Source organism: Haliaeetus albicilla, chromosome 5 (assembly GCF_947461875.1).
Source record: "Haliaeetus albicilla chromosome 5, bHalAlb1.1, whole genome shotgun sequence".
NCBI classification, from domain to species: Eukaryota; Metazoa; Chordata; class Aves; order Accipitriformes; family Accipitridae; genus Haliaeetus; species Haliaeetus albicilla.
In genome coordinates, this window is record NC_091487.1 from 45,467,635 (window position 1) to 45,490,440 (window position 22,806).

Consider the following 22,806-nt stretch of genomic DNA (forward strand, 5'->3'; position numbering starts at 1 on the left):
CTGCGCGTAGTACAAGTTGGTTACAAGTACTTCTTCAGCATACTTGCCTACCTATAGTTGGACAGATATATAACAGGCGGCTAAATAGAAGGGGTTTTTATATGTCCTTCCATATCTAGTAATGTAATACAGAATACATGTAATTGCCTTACAGCTTGTATTCCAGACACTTTTCTGTCTGGGTCTTCTTTTCAAGTGCCTATAGCCTTTGCATTTGAGGAAAAAAGGCTAAGCCTACATTTCGCATGCCACAATCCACAACTAATTTTGTTGTTGGCTGCACCTGAACATGGTATGTGCCTTTCCCTTTCCTGCTGATGTTTTCACTATTGTTGTTTCTTAGCAGTAACTATGAGTTGGAAAGGTCTGTATGGGGAGATATGGGGAGAAGGACGGAGAGCACCTATGGGCAATAAAGAGCAGCTTGTGGAAGGAAGGTTTTACTGTCACATAAAGTGAAAAATGCTTCTGCTGTACTAGAGTCTGCAAATACTGCTTTCTTTGCCAGAATTTTCCTTCAATCCTTAATCTTTCTTTTTGTAGGAGTACACAATAGGTCTGTCCAAATGTTAGTTGGCTTTTGACCATTGAGTCGATAGGCCGCTTCACCACTGGCGGATCTGAAGACTTGTTAGGTCTCAAGCAGATGGGGAAGATGCATTTTTAACTACCTTCATTCAAACCCTGCATTGTAGTTGCTGTCCCAATATATCCATGATGCAAATATTCCTATTTTGCTTTTGAACTGTATTGATCAAGCAATACCTAACTACACCGGGTAACATAACCTTCTGCACAAAAGGAATACCTTGTATGCTATAATTAAATCTCCTTCATTCTTTTATTTCAGTTACCCTTTGCCTTCCTTGCAAGATTATTATATTACTTTCAAGAACAGATTGACAGCTAACTTCATGTTGTCAGTGTGTCTTGAGGGACATCAATGAGTTTTAATCCTTCCTTGTTTTATGTAGGGATTCAATTTCATATGCATTCTAAAAGCACAGGCATGAAATTTGAAGTTAAAATTTCAGTTGCTAACATATGTATTGTATTTATAAATTGAATTCCTCGTTTCTGCCTTTTTCCAGTGTTCACGTCCGAAGGACAGACAAAGTAGGAACAGAGGCAGCATTTCATCCCATTGAAGAATACATGGTACATGTTGAAGAGCGCTTTGAACTTCTTGCTCGCAGAATGCATGTTGATAAAAAAAGAGTGTATTTGGCTACAGATGACCCTTCATTGTTGCAAGAGGCAAAATCCAAGTAAGATGAATTATGTTTGCATTATAGTTTGTTCCTTCTGGTTAGCTTTACAATTTCTGACTATTGTGCACACAAATCTTAGTATTGGTTTTTTTCATTATCATTTTTACAGTTAAGATTGCATTTCAGCTTCCAATGATTTTGTTTTTTCTCCCAGACATTCTCTTTTTTGGATGATTTTTCTCCCAAGTATGCTTTTCAAAGCTTCATGTTAAAAATTTAGAAGAGTTGAGCAAGATACCTGTGTCTATTTAAAAACAAACCAATGCTGTAACAAGGAAGTAAATACATAAATAATAAATACACCAAACTTCTTGTAGAACATACACATTAAAAAGAAACTATTCAGCAATATTGTAAAAACTAGTTAATGTATTAAGAAGTTTCACCTGTCCAAACAATACCTTTCTGTGAATAGCTGCCACAGCAATTTTTCTAAGTTGGTTGAAAAGCTTCTAATGGCTCTTTCAGAAAGATTTCTGTATTGACAACTTAGATGACTTTCACCTTACATGTTGAATAATTTTAAAGTTTGTCCTTAAATATATGTGGGATTCTTGATCTGTAGCATTGTCTCTGTCCCTTTTTTGCTCTTTGTCCTCTTCTAGCTTTCCAGAACACAGGTGTAACAACCTACCCTAGCTATAGGATATCCCAGCCTGTCATAGAAAATATAACTGTGTTCAAACCCAGAAATGGAGAGTATGCATTCATTTACTCCTAACATGGCCTGTACTTTGCTATAAAAACTCATTGTTAAGTTGCATGTTTTGCAAGGTGTCACTGAGATGGCAAAACCTTCTGTTTAGTAAAAGGTGGCAGATGCGTATGGAAGAGTAATGTTCTATATTTAACTGTATCTTTCTTGGGTTATGGTGTTCATCGTGTATAAACAATTTCAAAAATGCTTATTGCCATGACTATGGAAACTTGGTTAAGTATTTCAGATGCATTGAATTTAAGCGTATTCATTATCGAGTACAAGTTAGCATGTTTTCCTTTTGAGTACTATTTATCTGTTTACTGAATAGCACCTATTTCTGTTTCCAAAATTTTATCTCCCTTGAGCAGAAGAATACGTATTTTTCATTTAAGCAAGGGAATTAATACTTTTTAAAATCAGGGTAACCCAAACGTGGCAAATTTTTGAACTGTTTTATTCTTGGTAGACATGCTTGGAAAAATATATAAGATAACGTACTGGATTACAAAGTAAGCAGAGAATGTTATTTTGTAGTAGAGGAATTTTCTACAGCATTTCAAACCTGTGTATTTCAATTGTGCTATTTCTATTTTTCTTTCATATCTATAAAGGGCTGCTGTTTAAAATTATGGAGTTTTGAAAAAACTAAATGAACATACACAATGCCAGATGATGGCAATCTAATCCTTCCTTTTTTGTATATGTAGAGACAAGAACAGTAGCAGAAACAATTATGATAACATAACATTTAAAGTGCAAATCTGAACAATGAAAAGACAGGTAATACAAAATTGAGGTTATAATATTTAATTCATTACATTGTCCTAAATAACTTTACTTACTGTTTGTAACAGAACAGAATTCAGTATTGCTTTAACAATCTTAGTTATTAATTTTTTTCTATATTTGCATTCAACTTTCAATGCTTAGCACTGTGTACTTTAGCTTTGTGAATAATAATGAGATGCTCTACCTATGTGAACACATTGTCCCAAGTTTTCAACAGCAACAAAAACTAATAGTAGCATTGTGACTTGCTCAGTAAAACAGTACTGAATTTTATTAAGCGTTGCAGTTTCTGTGGCGGTTCAAGGTCCATTCAAAATCACATTTTTACTGTAATAGGATAAGATATATCTCATTAGTACAGCATTCATTTTGTACATTTTCTTAGTAAAAGCCATAGAATCTGTAAGTAGTGAATAATTTTTTATGTGTTGCTGCTGACTTTTCAGGTCATAGTTTATACTGAAGCATAATTTCCTAAGTTGCTTGCAGCCTACTGTTGCTTGCAATTGAGTAGAAGGCATTTGAAACTTCCTGTGATTTCATAGAAGGCAGGATGCAATTTGATGTTTGAGCATTTAAGGGCATCTGAAGGCAGGTTAAGGTCAGGTTTTGGAATAAAGAACCTTTTCTTCCTCTTCTTGTGAAGAAAACTACAAATCAGTTTACACTTCTGATAAAAAAAGTTCTAGTCACATTGAACTACCAAACTTTGATAGAAACAGCTGTGTCACATTGTATTGCACTAACTTATCTTTCATTCATTATTGGGTACAGTAATATTAGTAAGTACTAGATATTATATCTCTCTTTACATGAGAGTGATTGGCTGTCAAACAACGTTGGCATTTAAATAATGAAAATTTAGCCAACATTCCCATGAATAGGCATGTTCTTTCTATGGAGAGGTATTTTGAACTATTCAGTCATGAAAACAAATGTTTTGACTGAAGTTTCAGAAACTTCCCTTGCAGTCAGAGGTCTACCTGCAAGTACAGTAGGAAAGATAGTGGAGTCAGTACTATCAATCTGTATAGTGGTTTTGTTTGTTTTGTTTCCTGAAAGAAAGTAGTGAGTGATATATTTTCAGAATTAGGATGACATAGAACAACGTGATTGGAGAGGAGCATGGTTGAGAGTTCAACAGCTGTGATGATTATGGGGTTAAAGCGCTTGACAACTGCTGGTAAGCAGAGGTCATGGTATTTGTGTTAGATAAGTGATATATTAGGGATGGTGTAAATTGCTTGTTCTTTGGCTGATTTAATAGTTTTCAAATATGAATTTATGAATTTCAAATATATGTATTTCTCATCTATAATATTATTTACAGCATTGTCTCTCTTTAAGGTAGAGTAGTCAAAATAATGCAGCTGAACATGCACATAAATTCTTAAGAAACCATATTTAATACCTTTCTGGTTTATATATAAATCTATTTAGGTCTCTTTCTCATGTATATAAGCACTAAAGTTCAACAAATTACATTGTTCCTTTCAGAATGTTTACCTGTAAAGTCATCTGTATTTTGCTTTTTCATTTTTTTGGCAGTAATTTGCCTCCCTCATGAGGGTTTTTTTCAACACTTATGAAAGCTTTTTTTCCACCCTATTTCACTGTTTATTTACGTCCACAGTAGCAAGTTAATCTCTTTTCTCCCTATTGTACTATCCGTAGTAGCTGTTGAATCCCTCCTCACCCCCGAGTCATAGCATGCGTGATACATAGAATTCAGTAGTGTTTCAAAGTTCTTGAGTCTGATGAACAGCTCATACATTTTCCAATTCTTTTTAGAGCAAGACCTGAATAAACACATTATTTCTTACTCCATCTGTTGACACAAATGCTCACGCTCTTCTTTCAGCAGGGAAGAAAACTTGTATTGCCTGTTCTGGACACTTCCCCGGTCCTAGCAAATTGAGAACAGGAGCCTGGGACTTGCCTTGGTTTGCACGTGCCGCACAGGGTAGCTATAGTTACACAACTTGATCAGCTTCTGAAACCAACTGGGACTTGAAATAGCCTCATAACTGTGCTTGGTTTGTATCCTTATCTGAGGCTGGTAGGTGCAAGAAGGAAAGATTTTAAACTATCTCTTCCCTACCTTCTGATTTCTTCTTTTCCCTTTTTCCTAAAGGGGGAAAAAAAAAATCCATTCTGCCCTGTATATAGGTTTCAAGAATCTATTAGGTAGTTTTAGAAGAATTAGATATTAGTGCTAGATATGTGGAGGAGATTTACTACATATATGTAGTCTGATACAAAGAGAACAGTATTATGCTAGTTTCTATTCTTTGGTTTTATCTTCACAGTCTGCTTCTTTCCTGTTATAGAGGAGAGAATGTGTGGGTAATTTCTTTGGAAAGCTAGGAGGGATCCTACAAAATACTGTATTTAGGTGATTCTTTCAGTAAGAATACGACATCTTATTATTTATTATTCATTTACCAGGCATTCAGGAATCCTAGTAATAGGATCGTGCCTGAGTTCTGCTTAAAAGAAAAAAAATTCCCCAAAAGCTTAAAATGTAAGTATTACATTAATCATAATATAAATACAGATGGAAAAGGGAATAGAAGGAAGCAAGAGCTAACTATAGAGCTTTAGAAGTTTCATTTCCTTTATTCTTTGTAGTCATTGTGGTAAGAATAGCTTTAAATAGAATCTAAAGCATTATAGTGAGTAGGAAGGAGAATGAAACCTCACCTAATGCAGGAAGTCAGTGGGCTACATATGGCTAAGCTTGAGAGGAGTATAGGCTTGGCCTTTTACTGTATTTTTCTTTATGCTCTGCTTTCAGCCTGTGTTGGAGACAGGATGGTGGACTAGGAGATTCTTTGGTCACACTGAGTATGGCTGCTATTATACTCACATTTTAGGCTGTTTAAAAGAAACCTCTTTTCCCAAGCACTAATGTAGCATTGTGTGTGGGGGACAACATAAAAGTGCTTGTTTGAAAACTTAAACATGTGAATAGATAAATGCCAAGCTTGGATCACTGGTTTGAAGAAATGGTTTCTGAAACTGTTGGTTAGGTGAATTTGGATCAACTTTACAAAATAGTATTGAAGACCAAATTTAAAAGTATCTAAAAGGCTGTTTCCAGAATAAAGGGAAGAAGGAGAAAATTTTAAATGTATGCATAAGAAGATGTGTAAATAAATCTGATATTTGTTTTTAACCAGATCCAATATGACACTTTTTTTGGTGTGCTTAATTTGTTAAGTTATTTGACTGATCTTTTGCTAGTAAGAAATCAGATTCTTCAAGAAAGGTTCTGTTGTCTGTACTCAGCACATGGATTCTGATTTTTGAACTCTGAAGGAAGTGATTAATTTTAGCAGTATTCCTGATGCCAAGAACTTGCAAAAGGGTGTGCAAATATCTTTACTATATTCACTGTTCCTAGAAATGACATCTTCTGTTAAATGTTCTTCATGTTGCTCCCCTCAGAGTTGTGTCACTGAAATAAGACTGATGCCTATCTCTGTTCCTCAGCTAGTTTTCACAGTAGAGTATGACATATTTCTGTTTGGTCTGTACTTTTTTTCTTTTAAAAAAATACTAATATGATTCACACAATGGAAACAGAAATAGAATATATCACAAATATTGTGTTGTCATCTGTTGTATTTTGAGAGGTGGTTAAATATTGACGAAAAATGTTAAGATGTGAGAAGCTAAGAAAGAAAATGATGACTGTGATAGAGTTCATCTTGAAAAAACTATTTCTTGATCCATATGCTTCTATAATTTCTCAGAAGAGGTCTTATCAGTTATTCAAAATTAATAATATTTCCACCTTCTCTTCCTTTTTTTGTTTTGTTTTGTTTGTTTTGTTTTGTCTGTTTTGTTTTGTCTTTGTTTTAATGTAACATGAACTTCCCCTGACATTCATGATCAGATGCACCCTTTAAAGTTGTCATGCTATCTCTGGGAAATTTACCATACATATATTATTTTTTGTTAGAGCAGGTGTTTCTCTTGGGAACATAAAATGCTATTAAAATAATTATGAAGATAAATTACAATTCTTCCTCAAATGTGGAAGTTTTGCATATGGCTTTTTTATTTGCTCTTGAGAGAGATTTCCTGATTTGGTAGCCACAGCTAGTGAATGTTAGATGGAAAAGCCTGCTATATTTGCCCGCTTCACTTTTGAAAACAGTTTTCCCGTAGTTTTAACATTAAAATGGAATCAGTTAGGCATATTCTTATAAGAGACTGTCATAATCATGTCTACTGTGCGTCCAGAGTGTATGCACATGCTGTGTTGTTGTATACAAGTGCATGCTAACTTCAGTAACTTTCGAAGAACTAGTGAGTGTAAACCATATTTTGAGCAATGTTCAGCACAGGACAGTCAGACTTTGAAGCATTTAGTTACAGGTCTGCGTTCTTATTGCTCCAGCATTATGGCCAGCTCTGTATTCTGATTTTCTTTATTAAACAGTATAAGAATGATTAGTTCTTACAAATGTAATATTAGCTGCCTTACTATCTTATGTAATATATTGCTTTATAATTGCTATGAAGTTGTAAATTTGAGAAATAGATTTTATTTAAATTGTTTCATAATTAGCCCTGTAGTTGAAATTTTGTACTTGGCAGGTTAGTCACATGAGTTGCACTTCATGATTGAAATATAATTATTGTGTAACAGCAATCTAATTATCATCTTTGTTACATCTACCTTGAATTTTTCATATAAAACTTAATTTTGGTAGGAGGGTGACTGAAAATTTAATTAATTCATGCTGCTTTTTGCAGTTTATTTCAGATTTCAGTTCCCCAGTAGAGGGGTACAAATGTTTTGAGAAAGACCATTCTTTTTCAACATTTTTTAAAAGGATTTTTTTTCTTTCAAAGTCATTGTTATATGTTAAAAACTTTTAGTTTTATTTTTAAAATAATATAAACCAAGGTTTGGTTTTGTATTTCAGATAAAAATACTTTAACTTAAAGTATTAATATTTTGTTTATGATATGTCAAGAATGATGTATTGACATGAAATTTTACATTTATTTCTTTTCGACCAGTAAATTGCAAAATTTGTTCTCCGTGCAGCCTTAATAACTGTGAAAGACTTTTTTTGTTTGTTTTGTTAGTTTAGATTAGTTTATTTAATATGTCCTTTTTACAGGAGACTGATTTTCTTGCACAGTGTCATAATTAGTATCTAATAGAGAGTATGGTAATAAACAAAATGTGGTCTAGTAAAGACACAATCCTATATTCTATTTAGCAGTAGAGCAAGCAAAGTGATCTTATATTTCATCTAAAATAAGTAGCATTAGCAGAATGTGGGATATACTTCCTGATATTTTTTCACTTCTTTTACAGTGTTAAGTCCCCGACAGACTTACAGTGTCTTTTTATTTAATTTTCTTTTTTTCTGGAGAAGAGAGGGCATGCTTGGAGGCAGCAGTAACATTCTAGACTGTTCAGCAAAATTACAATTCATTCCCTGTAAAGCAGAAACTTGCTTAAAACAAATTAACAACCTTATTTTGCAGCAAAGATGATGCTTCTTTAAAAAAAAAAAAAAACAAACCAAAACCCAAAAACCTTTGCTATTAACAGTCTATTGTATTTTCACAGGTATCCAAATTATGAATTTATCAGTGATAACTCCATATCCTGGTCAGCAGGACTTCATAACCGATACACTGAAAACTCCCTAAGAGGTGTTATTCTGGATATTCACTTTTTGTCTCAGGCAGACTTCCTGGTCTGTACATTTTCATCCCAGGTAAACAGCAATACAAATACAATGTAGAGTATATGTACCAGTTCTAAATCTTAGTTTTCTTCATGCTCCTGTTATCTTATTTTCAGTGTTCTTTCATGAAAACTTCAGGGAAGAAGTAAAGGCTGGGTATGCTATGTGAACATTTAGAGGACTGTAAGCACTAGTTGATTACTTCAGTGGAAGTTACTGGCTTAATGAAGACATTTGAAATAAGCAAGACAGAATACTAAACATGTTTAAGAGTTCCTTGTTTTGCATAAAGTTAATGTATAACTTGTATTCATCCATTTCTATGCAGCTTAGTTAAGGCATTTGAAATAAGTAAAAAAAATTTTAAACGTCTTTAACACTTCTTAATTTCGCATTAAGTTAATATGTAACTTGTGTCCATCCACTTCTACACATCAGTGCACTCTGCTACAGTTCAGACATGCCTGCTGTTGCCTTAGTTGATTGTGCGAATGGAAAAGAATGAGGAAAGCAGACATTTAATTTCTCTACAGTTGATTACATTTCTAGCAATCCAGCAGCAGCACAATAAATGTGAATTCTGACCACTGCAATCTGTAGAGACTTCTTGTTGCAGATAATTATATGCTACAAGCTTCCTTTCTTGAGTGGTCTGATGAAGCAAGTTGGAGTCCATTAGAAAACTGAATCATATACTTGTCATCGTTGGCATTTTCTTCTTTATTATGTCATATTGTATATTAATTTCATATATCACGAAAAACTTTTAAGATTAAAAATGATGAAAAAACAGTATTTTATGACTGATATGCTGATTCAAGTATGGCAAAATATGATTGAAACCAAACAGAGTGAATGTTTTTTACCTACTGTTGTCATATATGCTCTTAGGTGACACTCTGGTTACAAAAGCATTCAACTATAGATGGCGATAGATTATGATCATGCATGATTGTACTGTTACATGGAAGTGGACAGAAACCTGAAAGTTAAAATTAACTTCAAAATGAAACGTTTTCCACAGCCTCAAATGTAAATTGTCTTCTGTACTGTAATGACAATTAGATAGGTAACAAGCATAATATTAATATGTGATCAATACAGTGATATATTGACCTTGACATCCAGAATTCTTAATAACATTACCATGGCAAGAAGACAGCAAAACCAGAAAAAAGTATAGAAAAGCCTCTTATCCTTCAATCATGCTTGTGGATACATTTTTTTCACTGTTCCCCAAACCCTGTGAGGAAAATGGCATTTTATAGCATATTTAGAAGGTTATTAATATAGGCTACTACAGACCAAGACATGAATAAACTCCAAAGTAAAAATCCTCATTAAGAAAAGCTCTTGAGGAGCCATCCACTTTTATAATAATGTTTGATTCAGCTAAATTATGTCCACTGAAACATATCACAGTGAAAGAGGTAATCATCAGCTAAGACCTAGGGCTGTATGTCTTAAATGCCACACATGCATTGGTGTACAGACAGTTCATATTCTGAAGGAAGAACTCTCTGGTCTTGGATAAAAACTTAATAAATCTGTAACATTTTCTGCTATTATTATATTCAGGTAACTGTGTTAAAAGTGGTAAATTTTGCTTTTGATAAAATACTGGGTGTAAACATAGAAGAAACATTTAAATATACAAATGGCTTGGACAGAATATATGGTAATTGAATTGTAAGTGTTGGAGTCATTTCAAAAGAAGAATATATGTTAAAATCCATTGACATAGTTATGGTGATACAAGTTGATGGGGACCTCTGGAGGTCATCTAGTACAACCGCTTTTGAGGGTACCTTTGAGGTATGTGGTATCTTTGAGCTCTGGTCTCATTTTGCATCTCCCTGAGTTTTACAATAGACATGTTTGCTGGATGACATATTTGGTTTTCCAGAGTTGCAGAAAATTCTGCTAAAGTCCAGGAAATCCTGTATTAGACTGTTACTCTCAATAGCCGGGACTATGAATTTGGTCCAACCATCTGCTTAATTTATTCTGGACAATTTCTTGTGCTTTCATAATTCAAACTCCTCAAAAATCATTTAGCACCAGTTTTGCTGGTCATGCAACAATGTGGATCTCTACAGCATTTTCATATATTGGGCTTTTCTAAGGTCTGTTGCAAGTTTTCCCACTGTTCAGAAAGATTTCTCTTCTACGGGTTTAAAATTTGATCCTCTGATAAACATTTGAACTACTATCCCTGCCCTTTCATCAATGAAATAAACAGTTTGGTGGTTACTTTGGCATTGAATGTAAGCAAAATCAGGCTGTTAATAACCATCTTTTGTCCAATCTCTATGAAGAGAAAGTAAGGATAAGAATGTAGTCTAATTTATTTCCAGTGTGATTTTGGACTTTCACATTAATCAATTGCATGCTGGCTCTTTTCCATTTTCTTTTCCCTGCCAAAAAGTGTCAAAACTTCATTACAGAGGTATTAAGAGAAAATTACAGTATATTTGAATAGAATTGGGCGCTTTAGGAAGTCCCCTATATTAATTCTGATTTATGCTACTAAAACTAAATGAATACTGAAACAAGCTGAAGAATAGACGTTCATTAAAATACTGTTGTTAAAGAAATCATGCCCATCAAGTGATGTAGAGTCAAGGGAAACAACCAACCTTGGCACTGTGTTTCAGCAACATCACATTAATTGAGATGTATAGAAAAGTCACGTGGTAGTTACACAAATCATAACACAGTAGCAGAATTAAGATTGCATGTTAAAACAAAGAGCTTTTTTGTCTCTTCAGTCTTTATTTAGATGAAATCGTAGCTCCCTCTGCCTGACATATTTTTCTTCATAATCTCATTTCCTTCCAGGATTTTTTAGTCTTTGTATTTTGCCTTGTACATTTAAGTAAGTATACAGGCTAGAAAACAAGTGAATTCATGAATAAAAAATGTGAGGCTGGCTTTAATTATAATCCTGCATGTGGATTCTTTGCCTAGTGCCCTCAACAGCTTACGGTTTAGTTACCCAGGTTTGGCACTACAAAGGAAACAATTGCTGAGAGGAGATGTTGTAACTTTTATGTCAGGTATGCAGGACACTTTCACTAAAAAGCATTTCTACTGAAAAGATTTAAAGTCTTTTAGAGAGTGTGTGTGTGTGTATCCTCCTTCTGGGGTGCGCACACATGCAGAGAACAAAATATTAAAAACAGTCACAGAAGCTATAAAATAAATAACCTCTTACCAATGTGTGGGTAATCAAATTTGTTTCTATATTATGGGTTATAACAAGTACTTTGAAATAATTAACTTCAGCCTGATCTTCTGAAAGCTACTTCTGAAAAACTATTTCAAAGATCAGATGGAGAGGGATAAAAGGAAATCTATCACATTTTTAAAGCAAATGCCTCTCTCAAAGAAGCTAGGAAAGTACAAATATGTCTAGTTTGACTGATCAAAGTTTTATTCACCATACCTTCAGAGGGAAAAAAGTAAAATCAAGCTTTACTATATTTACATAGACTGAAAATTATGAAAAAGCTCAAATGCTTCTTTGTATTGGAGAAGTCTGCTGTATTGTTAGTTTTTCAAGCTTTATCAAGCTTACGCAAAATCAGAGAAAGATACAGTAATGTAGATTAGAAGTCAGAAAGGTCACAGTGGCCAAATCAGACACCTGACAGAGAAGAGCTTTCTAGCCAATTGTTGAAAAGAGCTTTGTTTAATATAGTGGCAGCCTTTTGTGTTTCTGGCAGCTCTGAGATACATGACACGATTCTGATGTGGGGACCTGGTTTCAGTCTGAAGAAAATTCCCTTCATAAAATGTGATACAATACCACTTTAAAATGTATCTTTCTCCTCACCAACATCATTATTGTCTTGCTGGAATTCAGTTTCATGTAGTTGTCTTCTGTTGCCAACAGTCATAATTCTATCACTGTTCTAATATTAACAGTATTTTAAAGCCTTGAACTTCTGGAACTGCTTGATTGTGAAAATTGGAGCTTCCTTTAGAAAAGTAAAAGTAAAGCTTCATTATTGCAGAATAAATTTTGAAAATGTAAGTTTTAAAGGTTCAGATGGAAGTAAAACACAGTTTTTATTAGTAGTAGAAAAGGAAAATGAATTTGCTTTTACATTTGGTTGGCTACATATCATTCATTTTAAAAAGCAGGATAGCTAGTGTTCATATAGAGGTTTTCAATTTTTGCTGAAAAGTAGACTGTTCTAATTATTTATTTATTTGTTTACCACATCTGATCACCAGAGTACTAATTAAAATGCTGCAGAATTGTATGCTTCTTGTTAGTAAATATGCAGGTGGTTTTTTTGGTGTCGTTTTGGGGTTTTTTTTGTTTGTTTGGCTGGCTGGTTGGTTTTTACCTGGACATTCCAAAACTTGATCTACTGTGAAATTTAATTGTTACACATTGGTTGCTGACTCTGTGGTATATTGCAGGCAAGCACAATATTTATGACTCTCTTCTGTTTTTATTTCTAAGGTTTGTCGAGTTGCCTATGAAATTATGCAGACATTGCATCCAGATGCTTCAGCGTATTTCCATTCTTTGGATGATATCTACTACTTTGGGGGACAGAATGCCCACAACCAGATTGCTATTTATGCTCATCATCCACGAACTGCTGATGAAATTCCTATGGAACCTGGAGATATAATTGGAGTAGCTGGAAACCACTGGGATGGTTATTCAAAAGGCATCAATAGGAAATTAGGAAGAACAGGCCTGTACCCATCCTATAAAGTTAAGGAGAAAATTGAGACAGTCAAGTATCCTACATACCCAGAGGCTGACAAGTAGATTAAAAGGAAGACATTTGGCAGTAATTCTCAATTTTGATTGGTTCGAACCAGTCAGCGCACTAACTAATGGTTTATATGGGATTTGAATTTGCATTTTAACATGCAGTTAAAATCAAAGCCTTTAGCAATGAAACTGGATAAGAAGCTGAGAACAAATGGATGGGCTATTATCTGAACTTACTCTTAAAAATTTTTTGTTATATGCACTCTCACACATTCACACACAAAACTACATGCAACAGGAAAACTGTTGTTTTATACTTTTTGTCTCTTTTCAGGATTTGTCCCAGTCATTAGTCTTACGTGAGCTTTGGGCTCTTTTCTCTGCCATTAAATGACAATAATGTTCAGACTTATAACACTGCCACATTGTGTAATTTGAGTGACATGAACATATTTTGTATGTGCAAAATTTAAAACATGGTGCCTATATTTGAAAAATTTGTGACCTTTTTAGAAGAGCCATGCCTATATTACAATGGGCAAGAGTCAATCTTCAACTGGTGTTACCGTGACCACTGAACTTGCTTCAAACAACAGATTCAGATTTCAGACTAGATTTCTTTACCAGTTTATTTTTAGCATTCCATTGATTACTTCTCATCATTAATAAAATAAAGGATGCATCCAACAATAAAATAGTCACTGTCTGTTAGGAATTTTTGTAATACCATGAACAGATTCTTTAGTATTGATAATGTTTCTGGACATTGCCTTTGATTGAAAAAAAACAAAACACAAAACCCACAAAGGAAAAAGTAGCTGGAGTTTCATTGAATTTTTAAACACTCATTATGTAGTACAGCTGCTTAGTGGCACAGTGTTGCTCAGTTCTGTGGACAGTGGGTTTCAGCAGGATGACTTCGGTGGCTCAATTTCTTACATTTACTCTCTAGCACTGTTCTTTTACCTTCTGTGTTTCTCTTTTGAAAATATTTTTTTTTAGGGTATTATAGATGGCCATTTATCATTTTGGCATTGAACGTAGTTACTTTTAAGGAAAATACTTCAGGTTATCCCCTTTATAGAACCTGTCAATCTAGAATACTCTAAAAAAATCTAACAGTTTACCCTAAAAATATTAGGTTCCAAGGAAATATACACAAGGATGAATTTTTATGCATGACATAAAATTGTTAGTAATTCTTAGTGTTTTGAAATCTGTTGCTAGTCTGTTCTCTATTAAGAGAAGAGATAATTTACAAAATAATTTTACAAACAAATTTGTAGATTTGGGGGTTGTGTGTGTATATATATATATATATTAAAAAAAATGTACTAGATATCAAGACGTTATGTCCAAATAGAAAGACTATTAATAGCATTATACAGGTTCCAGTGCAATCCAGTCTGGAATACTGGAAGTGCAGAAAATGTTTACTATTCAGACACTGAGAAAATGCCACATGAGTAAAGATTAAAAAGCATGGCTGGTTGACCTTACCAAAGCAAAAGTTAAAAGGATGTTTAATTATATTTATTAATAGACCGAGGACAGTGTTGACGTAACAAATGGATGCACTTGACCACAAATAAATTTTAGGCTGAAAGGTAAAACGAAATCTCTGGTGGTGTGAAGTTCAGCAACAGTCTTCCAATTGAAATAGAGGTGAGTAAGATGGAACTTGACTGGCATGTAGAGGAATTAACAAAGTAGTTCTCCCTGACATTACTTGCAGGACTGGTCCTATAGATACCTTCCAGTTATGTGTTCCTCAACTGAAAAACTAATAACAAAATCAAAGTTGAAAACTGCTGTGGAAAAAAAAAAAGATAAATTGCCTGTTAGCTGTATTAAATAGACATATCAGTAAAAATGAGCATAGATACCAAATGGGTTTTAAAGATGGATTGAAGGATAAAGGCAAATGAGTAAGAGTGGCCGAGAAACGCTGAAGACTAAGGATGGCTAGAATTAACTGGTGTTTCTGTGTTTTGGAACTACTAAGGAAGCTGTTTGATTAAGTGATTCTGATAAATTTTTCACTAACTTAGCCAAACTTGCGGTATTTCAGAGGCACAAATGTAGGCTAAATTGTAACTTTTTCTTACTTAAATTTGAATTGTACATAAAAAGCTATTGCTGCTTTCCTTTTCAACTTGGGAGAAAAAAAATCCAAACCCACAAACATTTCTTCCTTAATGATTAGATCAATGCATTTTATCTTTGGGAAAACTAATTTAATTATTTCTCCACAAATACTACATTATCTCTTTGATATTTATAGATTTTTGAAAATGTTTTATTTTTGAAGCTCTTTACTTACAGCTTCAGACCTCATCATTTCCAGCTCATTTCTTACAGTGTGATGCAGAAATAGTATTTGTAAATGAATTAACGTGTGAAAATTCCTTCATAGTCAGGTAACTCAATTGAAAATATCACTAAAGATGATAAAAAACAGAACATCTAGGATGTGCCCAAAGGCAAGAGCAGATCTTCTGATGAAGTAATGAGAGAACTGAAAACACTGATGTTATAGAAGACATACCTATATAATGTGGCAGTTCCTCAACAGACTACACCTGACAAAATAATGGCAAGGTACATGTGCCTCCTTACATATTTTAAGTACCTAATGAATAATTAGCTCATCATCTTTGACAGAATGATCACAAAATGGTATGAAATTATAAAATTATTGTTAATAATTAAGAAACATACTAATGTAGATGCTATGACCTTATTCCCCTGGTCCGTATGATCCGTTAGTGCTTATAATGCAGTACATCTCAGAGGAAGAAACCTAGCAATAGACTGCTTACTAGATGCATCTGTGTCTAGAGATTTGTTTCCTTTAAGACTACCAGTTAGTTACGTCTTAGAATCCTGGGACCTTGGGACATTAAAACTGAATTTGTTTTATATTAAACAAAATAAATATTAGAGACTTTATTCTCAGTTACAGTGGATTCCAGGTAGTATGGAAGGATCCATGGGTAAAGAAAATGAGACCCACAGATTTTTATTGTAGCTCACAGAAAAGTGAAATAACAGGAAATAAAAAATTTTGTCTTCAATACCTGAAAGAAAGCCGAATCTCTTGGAAGCTGTGAACTCATTAAGATACTAGCCAGAATGCTTGCAAGCAAGCACGTATACATCTTGTTTCTTCTGTTCGCCTTGTAGCTCTGCAACAATCCAGTCATGTAATTTTTGCCTCATACCAAACCACCATGTCTGACATCCGTAAAACAAAGACAGCCCTCATACTCTTTTAAACAAGCTAATGTTCAATTAAATTTTTCCTCTTTAAGAAGCATTTGTGTGTGTGTGCGTGCGTGCATGTTGTGTTCATAAAAATAATATGAACAGTAGTCTTTCCTTCTATGCTGTTTTACATTGTCATTGTCACGTTCTCTGTAATAACTTATTTGCCAGGTAAATGTAGTCTCTGGAAACTGAATATTCTACTTGCTTCTTACCAGCTGGGCTAAGAAATTTATTCTGAGTGGTTCAGTTAACTAGTCTTCTGTGACATTGGTGCATCTGGAGACTGGGGTCATCATCAGCAGTTTGCTGCTACCACCGCAATTACACCAGCCTGAGTTCTGTCTCTGATTTTCAGTCCAGCCTACAGTCAGATGCATGGGATTCCCAAGCCTCCTCTTCCAACATCCTGTCCCTGTGAACTTAAGAGTATTATGGATTTGTTCATGAAGGGTGATGTTTTATTTCAAAATTTTTAAATATTTGCCTTCAGAAAAGTTTTTTGTCTACCCCTTCTACCACTGAATTTTAAGGAAACTTGCAATTACCAGAAGGATTTCTCTCGTTTACCAATTCTTCAGAAAAGAGAAGTGATGAGTCCTTTCTTATGGAGAGAGATTCACAATGTGGAAGTTTCCTCTGTAATGGGTTTTATGTTTCTTTGGTATGCAATTATAAAATAAGGGTCTTGTCTTCTGAGATAGGAACATAATAGAATATAAAAGAGAAAAATTTCATTACAAATTCTTGATAAGGAAAGGGAGATCTTCCTTCATGCTGGCAGAGTAGCACCTACCATTTGGAACTTTTTCAAAACAGTGAATTGAACTTCTGTTTTTCCAGGTTATAAGTTTCTTTGCAATGTAATCCCTCAAGTGTCTGAAGAATCCAGGTAAAAATCATTTGCTTAGTTTGGGAGGTGGAAGAAGAGAGTCCGGTAAGAAGACATGATATTGTACTTTTAATTTAATTTGCTATATCTGTTGATAAAACCACAGATAAACCTTTCAATGCTGGGTTAAAGACCTCTGCCAGCAAAAGCATTCTGCTCTTTGCCAGAAACACTTAAAATTTTCAACCTCTTTTTTGATTTTTGCCTAATACCAGTCCCAGTCGTGTGTAAACATCATGCTGGTCATATTCTGATATTCTGGTTGTTACTATACTACAGTTTCATTCATATTTGGGTGGCCTGGGAGCAGGCTGTCAAAGAGCACAAACTGTTTGGTTTTCTTATCATGTTGAGCTAAAATTGCATTTAAAACTCACAAAAATTCCATTTCCCTAAGGCACCACTAGAATTCTAATAGTAGTCTACAGACTTTTGTCAGGGTCCTCTATATGCTCCTGCAAGCTTATCGGGAGCAAGACTGAAGCAAAGACAGTTATGCATAAATATCAACTGCAAACAGGTTGGGTTAGACTTCATAATATCCTGTTCATTTCTAAAAAGCGTGAAATATGGCACTGCATGATACAAATAAGAGGATAGTATAAAATTTCCAAGTCTGCAGAAAAAATTGCTAGTCTGTCTGCCTGCATCACTGGTTGCATTCACTGTGTACAAGATTATCTCAGAATCAAAGTATATATGGCAGCAGTCTTCCAGCATTACTACAGGCATCTGAGAATCCCTTCAACTGATGTGTTTGCTCCTCTTTACCCCTTTTGGTGCCATGTACAAATACCTAACAGTGCTGATGATGGTTGCTATTCAGTGGAACCTTCCTTTATTTTGTATGCTCATTTCCTTTGACTCAACTCACTTGTCAGCAGAATCCTATTGCTACTGTAATTCAAGCAAGTTTGGTTTAATGCAAAGGCATGCCAATCGTTTACACCAAAATGTCTTTACCATTGCTCAAAATTAACTTCACACTCTTAGGCTAACTCCTAAGGATACACTATTGAGGGAAGGAGCAATCTCCACTGGACTATTCTGTACATGTTGTATAACTGCTGACACATACTGGTTTTACTTTCAGTTTTGCATGATTTTTCCACTTTATACAGACTCAAGATTTTGTTTTTATTTTAGTGTATTTATGAAGGGTTTTCTTGAGCATGGTGAGACAAAGTCCCAACTATCCTACGTTTTCTTCAGGAACCATATTGGATCTTACCACATTTCCTCTAATTGTCTTAAAGACATCCTCCAGTCACACCATTTTAAAAGAATCGACATTTCCTGAAGACTATGACATTTTTATGCTTTTCCATTAGCCCCACTGCCTACTTGCATCTGAGCCTGATCTGCCATGGTTGTATGAACTACCTTCAAACTTTTCTGCTTTGTGTTTTGATTTCCTTGCCTAGTGGCTAATGGTCATTACTTGACTAGGAATCCAAGGAACAGCAAGTGTCCGTATTTAATTTTTCATAATAATGTGAAAATATATTTCTTGCAGGTTTTTTTTTGTTTTTTTTTTTTACGAAACGCATTTTTTTATTTTCCCTAAATGGTATAGTCAAGGATTCAAAGAGAAAACACCATAATCAGATGTGCCTAATAAATGTTTAGAAGGCTTACAAGGCATAGAAGTTCCTTATCTAATAAGATTTACAGCTCACACTGTGGCAAATTTCTTGACCAGATGAAAGATGTATTCTCATAGCATTCCCTATCCATTTTTGGCTAGCACCTCTACGCTAATGCCTGCAGCTTAATATGCAAGCAGTAGGGACACAATCTGAATGCAGTCTTTTTACAGGACTATGAGAGGTCATTTTCTTCTCTTCAGTCTTAGAACCCTTTATTTTGCTTAGTTTTAGTATTCCTGCTCTCTTTCTTTGGCAAGTTTTTTTTGTATAATACAGCCGCACAATTCTCAGTTACTCCTCTACAAGTAGAGCCACAAGGATGTTACATCTCAGCTGTGAGAATCCACTGAATGAAGAGATTGCCGTCCACTTCAGCTGTCTACAAAAGATCTGTTTCTTAAAAAAGCTGAGTACGTTTGCTGATATCTTTCCAAACAGTAGCAACCTGAAGAATGGAAGGAGACCACAAAACAGGACATCCTACTCCCTTTTTTGTGAATGAGAAGGGATCGGGCATCCGTTATGTCCAACCAAGACAATGGAAAGCGGTTGACTAGTTGATGGGAGTAGTTTGCTTCACTACTTCAGCTTATTGCTGGAGAATGAACTGTGATGAGTTTATAATCTTAAATCTGTGGTCACTTTGTAACATCTATAAAATTTTATTTGTTTTCACTTGAGAATAAAATTGTTATACACAAAGAATAAGTTCAGATTTGTGGGATTAAACGGACAGTGTTTCTTCTTGCCTCAGGTGGAGTTCATTGTGCACTAATGTTTCTTAAAATGATTTTTGCTTATGACTATATTTCAGTTTTTCAGCAAAGATAGACAAATCTTGTTAGGCTGGCTTGACCATTTTTTTAACTTGTGCGTCACTAGAGATTATATAAAGGCTAGCCCTAATGAACCTTCCGCATAATACATTTAGGATTGATGGATTTGTTTGCTTAATTTTTCTTTTGTTTATATACAACAGAAAAAATGTTTTCTAAATATTAAAAAAATGATAGTTAGGATGTGTCTGCCTGCCAAAATGTATTTCTCTAGGGCTGCTGATGTGTTATGACTACTCTTTATTCCACTGATTCATATTAGCTCATGTTCTCATGTTTCTGAGTGTTTTACTCATTTCTTTTGTCTGATGTTTAGATTATAAGATTTATGATCCAGGAGTCTCCTTTTATTTGTGTTTCCACCACTTTTGTCACAATGGGATTCTCGTCATTCGGTAGGATCCCTAGACAGTACAGTAATATGAACAATAATTGTAGTCGTAATATGGGTTGAACATTTAATCTATAATGCTAAATTCAATATGATTTTGTAGTGTTTGCTTTTATTTCTGTTGCACTAATATTTTGTTTAGTTAATATGTATTGCTTATTCACCATCATGTGTGCATGAAAAGAAATTCTTAAAAAAAAACCCCACCACCCAAGCCCTAATATCAGAAGTTGGATTCAGGAAGTATTCTTAGTTCCTTCCTACATGCTGATGACCTTTCTTATTGATAGTATATTTATATGTTTGGTTCTGAAACAGCACAGTGATTCAGGAAATTACCTTGTATACTTTGTTTGCTCTCGTTCCTTCTCTTGGGACAAGGTAACTGACCATGTGTATGCTACATCTGTTTCAATATGAATTGAAACAGGTTTATATCTATGCCACTGTTGACTGGCTTGGTATATATTAGTCAATGAGAGTTTTGGAAGTAAACGTGAACGTATATGCTTCATTTTTGTGCTTTTAAAATTGAATGTAGGAGAGTAAGAGCGAGCCGTTGGAATAATAGGCTTTTGTCACCTGTTGTTGAACTGGCTAGAGCTTACTCATGTCCTTTTTCATTCTCAAGATAACACATTGCAGGAATATGCTATGGAGAGACAGATCCATACACCATAGACAGTTATGTATCTAATAGGAAGGGATAGAATCTGTTGAAGAGCCTGAAGAAACCTCTAGAAGATGAGGATGTGACCAAGGGAATGGTTGGCTTGACATAAAGGTGTTCCAGTCTTCGCTTTATCTGCCAATGTGATTGACTGGAGGTCTTGTTCTTCTTCTCTTCCTGGGCTGCCCCTTCAGGATTCATCTCACAGACATACATTATTTGTCATGACTTTATGCTGGATGGATATTGGTTCCAGAACACTCTGTTACTTTCTCGTAAGATGCGTCCTGTTAATGCAGGTGCTCCACTGTACTACCTCTGTAGTAAAATGGTCTGGATTTTCTCAGTGCTGTTTAGTTGATGTTGGTCTTCAAAGTTTCCCTTGAAGCATTTCCTTTTGGTAAAGCCGTACACAATGGTTGAAAAAAAAGAAAAGAATACAATTCTTTGCTGATTAGAGTCTGATGTTTTATTTCTGAGATACCCATAATTTGCCTTGCTGACCTACAAAACCACAAGGTAGATTTTAACTTCTTTTCTGTGGCAAGTAGCTTACTACGGTTGGCTGTAGCCAACAATTTGGTGCTGAAAGTAAGCTTTAAGCCTCTGCAAGTATTTCCAGCTCTTATTGCTGTCTGAGAAAGAGTGATGACCCCCCTGACAGTAGAGGTATGGAATCCACAAAAACTAGTTTGGGCTAATTCTATGTGATACACTTTTTCCTACCAACATTACCACTCTTTTGCCTAAGTCTGTTTTATCCAGCTTTATTTTGTTTTAGAATTTATCTTGCAGTTCCAGGGGTACAGGACAATAGTGTTGTCTGTGCTTGAAAGGCAGTTGTAAATGAGTTTTCTAAGCATGTTGCTAGTACAAGGCACAGCAATGTCCATTAATCTCTTCATTTATGCAATATCTTCTCCAGCAACTTCTCTACCAGTGGTGCCAACCTAATTTCTTTGTTTTCAACTGATTTCCTCCCTGTCTCTGTCTTATATGTAGAATGGTCTTCTACAGATCTCTAAAAAACCTGCATATATACAAAAAATAAAACCAGAAAATTAAACACAATTAAATTATCAGCACATCCGCTTTTTAAATCAAATTTTATCTTCTAGATATCACATTTTTTAATTTTAATTTCTTGGAGGCAAAAGATTTATTTTGTTATTGTTCAGACTTCTTAATCCTGAAACAATAAATAATAGACAAAAAAGGTTTCTAGAAGGAGTAAATCTTTTCCAAAAGCAGTAGATCATTTAGGCCTAGTACAAACATAATGAAAAAGAGAAATCCCATTAAATTCCTAAAAGTAGAACTGCATGAAAGATTACTCTGAATGCCAGAGTGAAAAATACACAGGATTATAATTTTTTTTTTTCCTGTTTTTCCCCTGTTGGTTTAACTAGCTCATCTAAGTTGCTGCTTATCTGTGAGGAATCAGCATTAATTAGCATCTGCTGAACTGGACAGACTCTTCAATGTACAAATTGCCTATCAGAACAACTATATGAAATTTTATCTCAAGACATTTTTAATCTTGATACAAAATTACCTTGATGTTCTGTTATAGCATTTAATATTTTTGCATTTTGAGGTTTTCAGATAACCACTAGTAGGTGATATATAACATAAATGATAGAACTTTAAGTATATCCACCTGGAAAGAGTAGGAACAGCTGTCTATGCATAAGGCAATACGTTGATATGTCACATTAATGAATCATTTTGATTCCAGTTACAGTATGTGCAAAGTGTATCACTGTTTACTTCACAGCACTATAGCTAACAAATGATTTGTGAAATCGTTGTCCGTTTTAACTGGGATGTTTTTATTAAAGAACGGTAGCTATGACTAACAACAGGTTTCCATATTGTTT

General features: G+C 34.5%; 1 protein-coding gene across 9 annotated transcripts in view; it reads left to right on the top strand.

Moving 5' to 3' along the window:
• Positions 1 to 21,380, top strand: part of FUT8 (fucosyltransferase 8) — a 138,260-nt gene extending 116,880 nt beyond the window's left edge. For 8 of the 9 annotated variants that reach the window (XM_069784635.1, XM_069784634.1, XM_069784633.1 and 5 more), the window contains 3 exons: positions 1,092 to 1,268; positions 8,360 to 8,510; positions 12,958 to 21,380. In XM_069784635.1, the coding sequence (XP_069640736.1) occupies positions 1,092 to 1,268; positions 8,360 to 8,510; positions 12,958 to 13,275 (646 nt within the window). In that variant the 3' untranslated portion in view covers positions 13,276 to 21,380. The remainder of the gene's footprint in view (positions 1 to 1,091; positions 1,269 to 8,359; positions 8,511 to 12,957) is intronic. The other variant, XM_069784639.1, reaches the window with a different exon arrangement.
• The last annotated feature ends 1,426 nt before the right edge of the window (positions 21,381 to 22,806 follow it).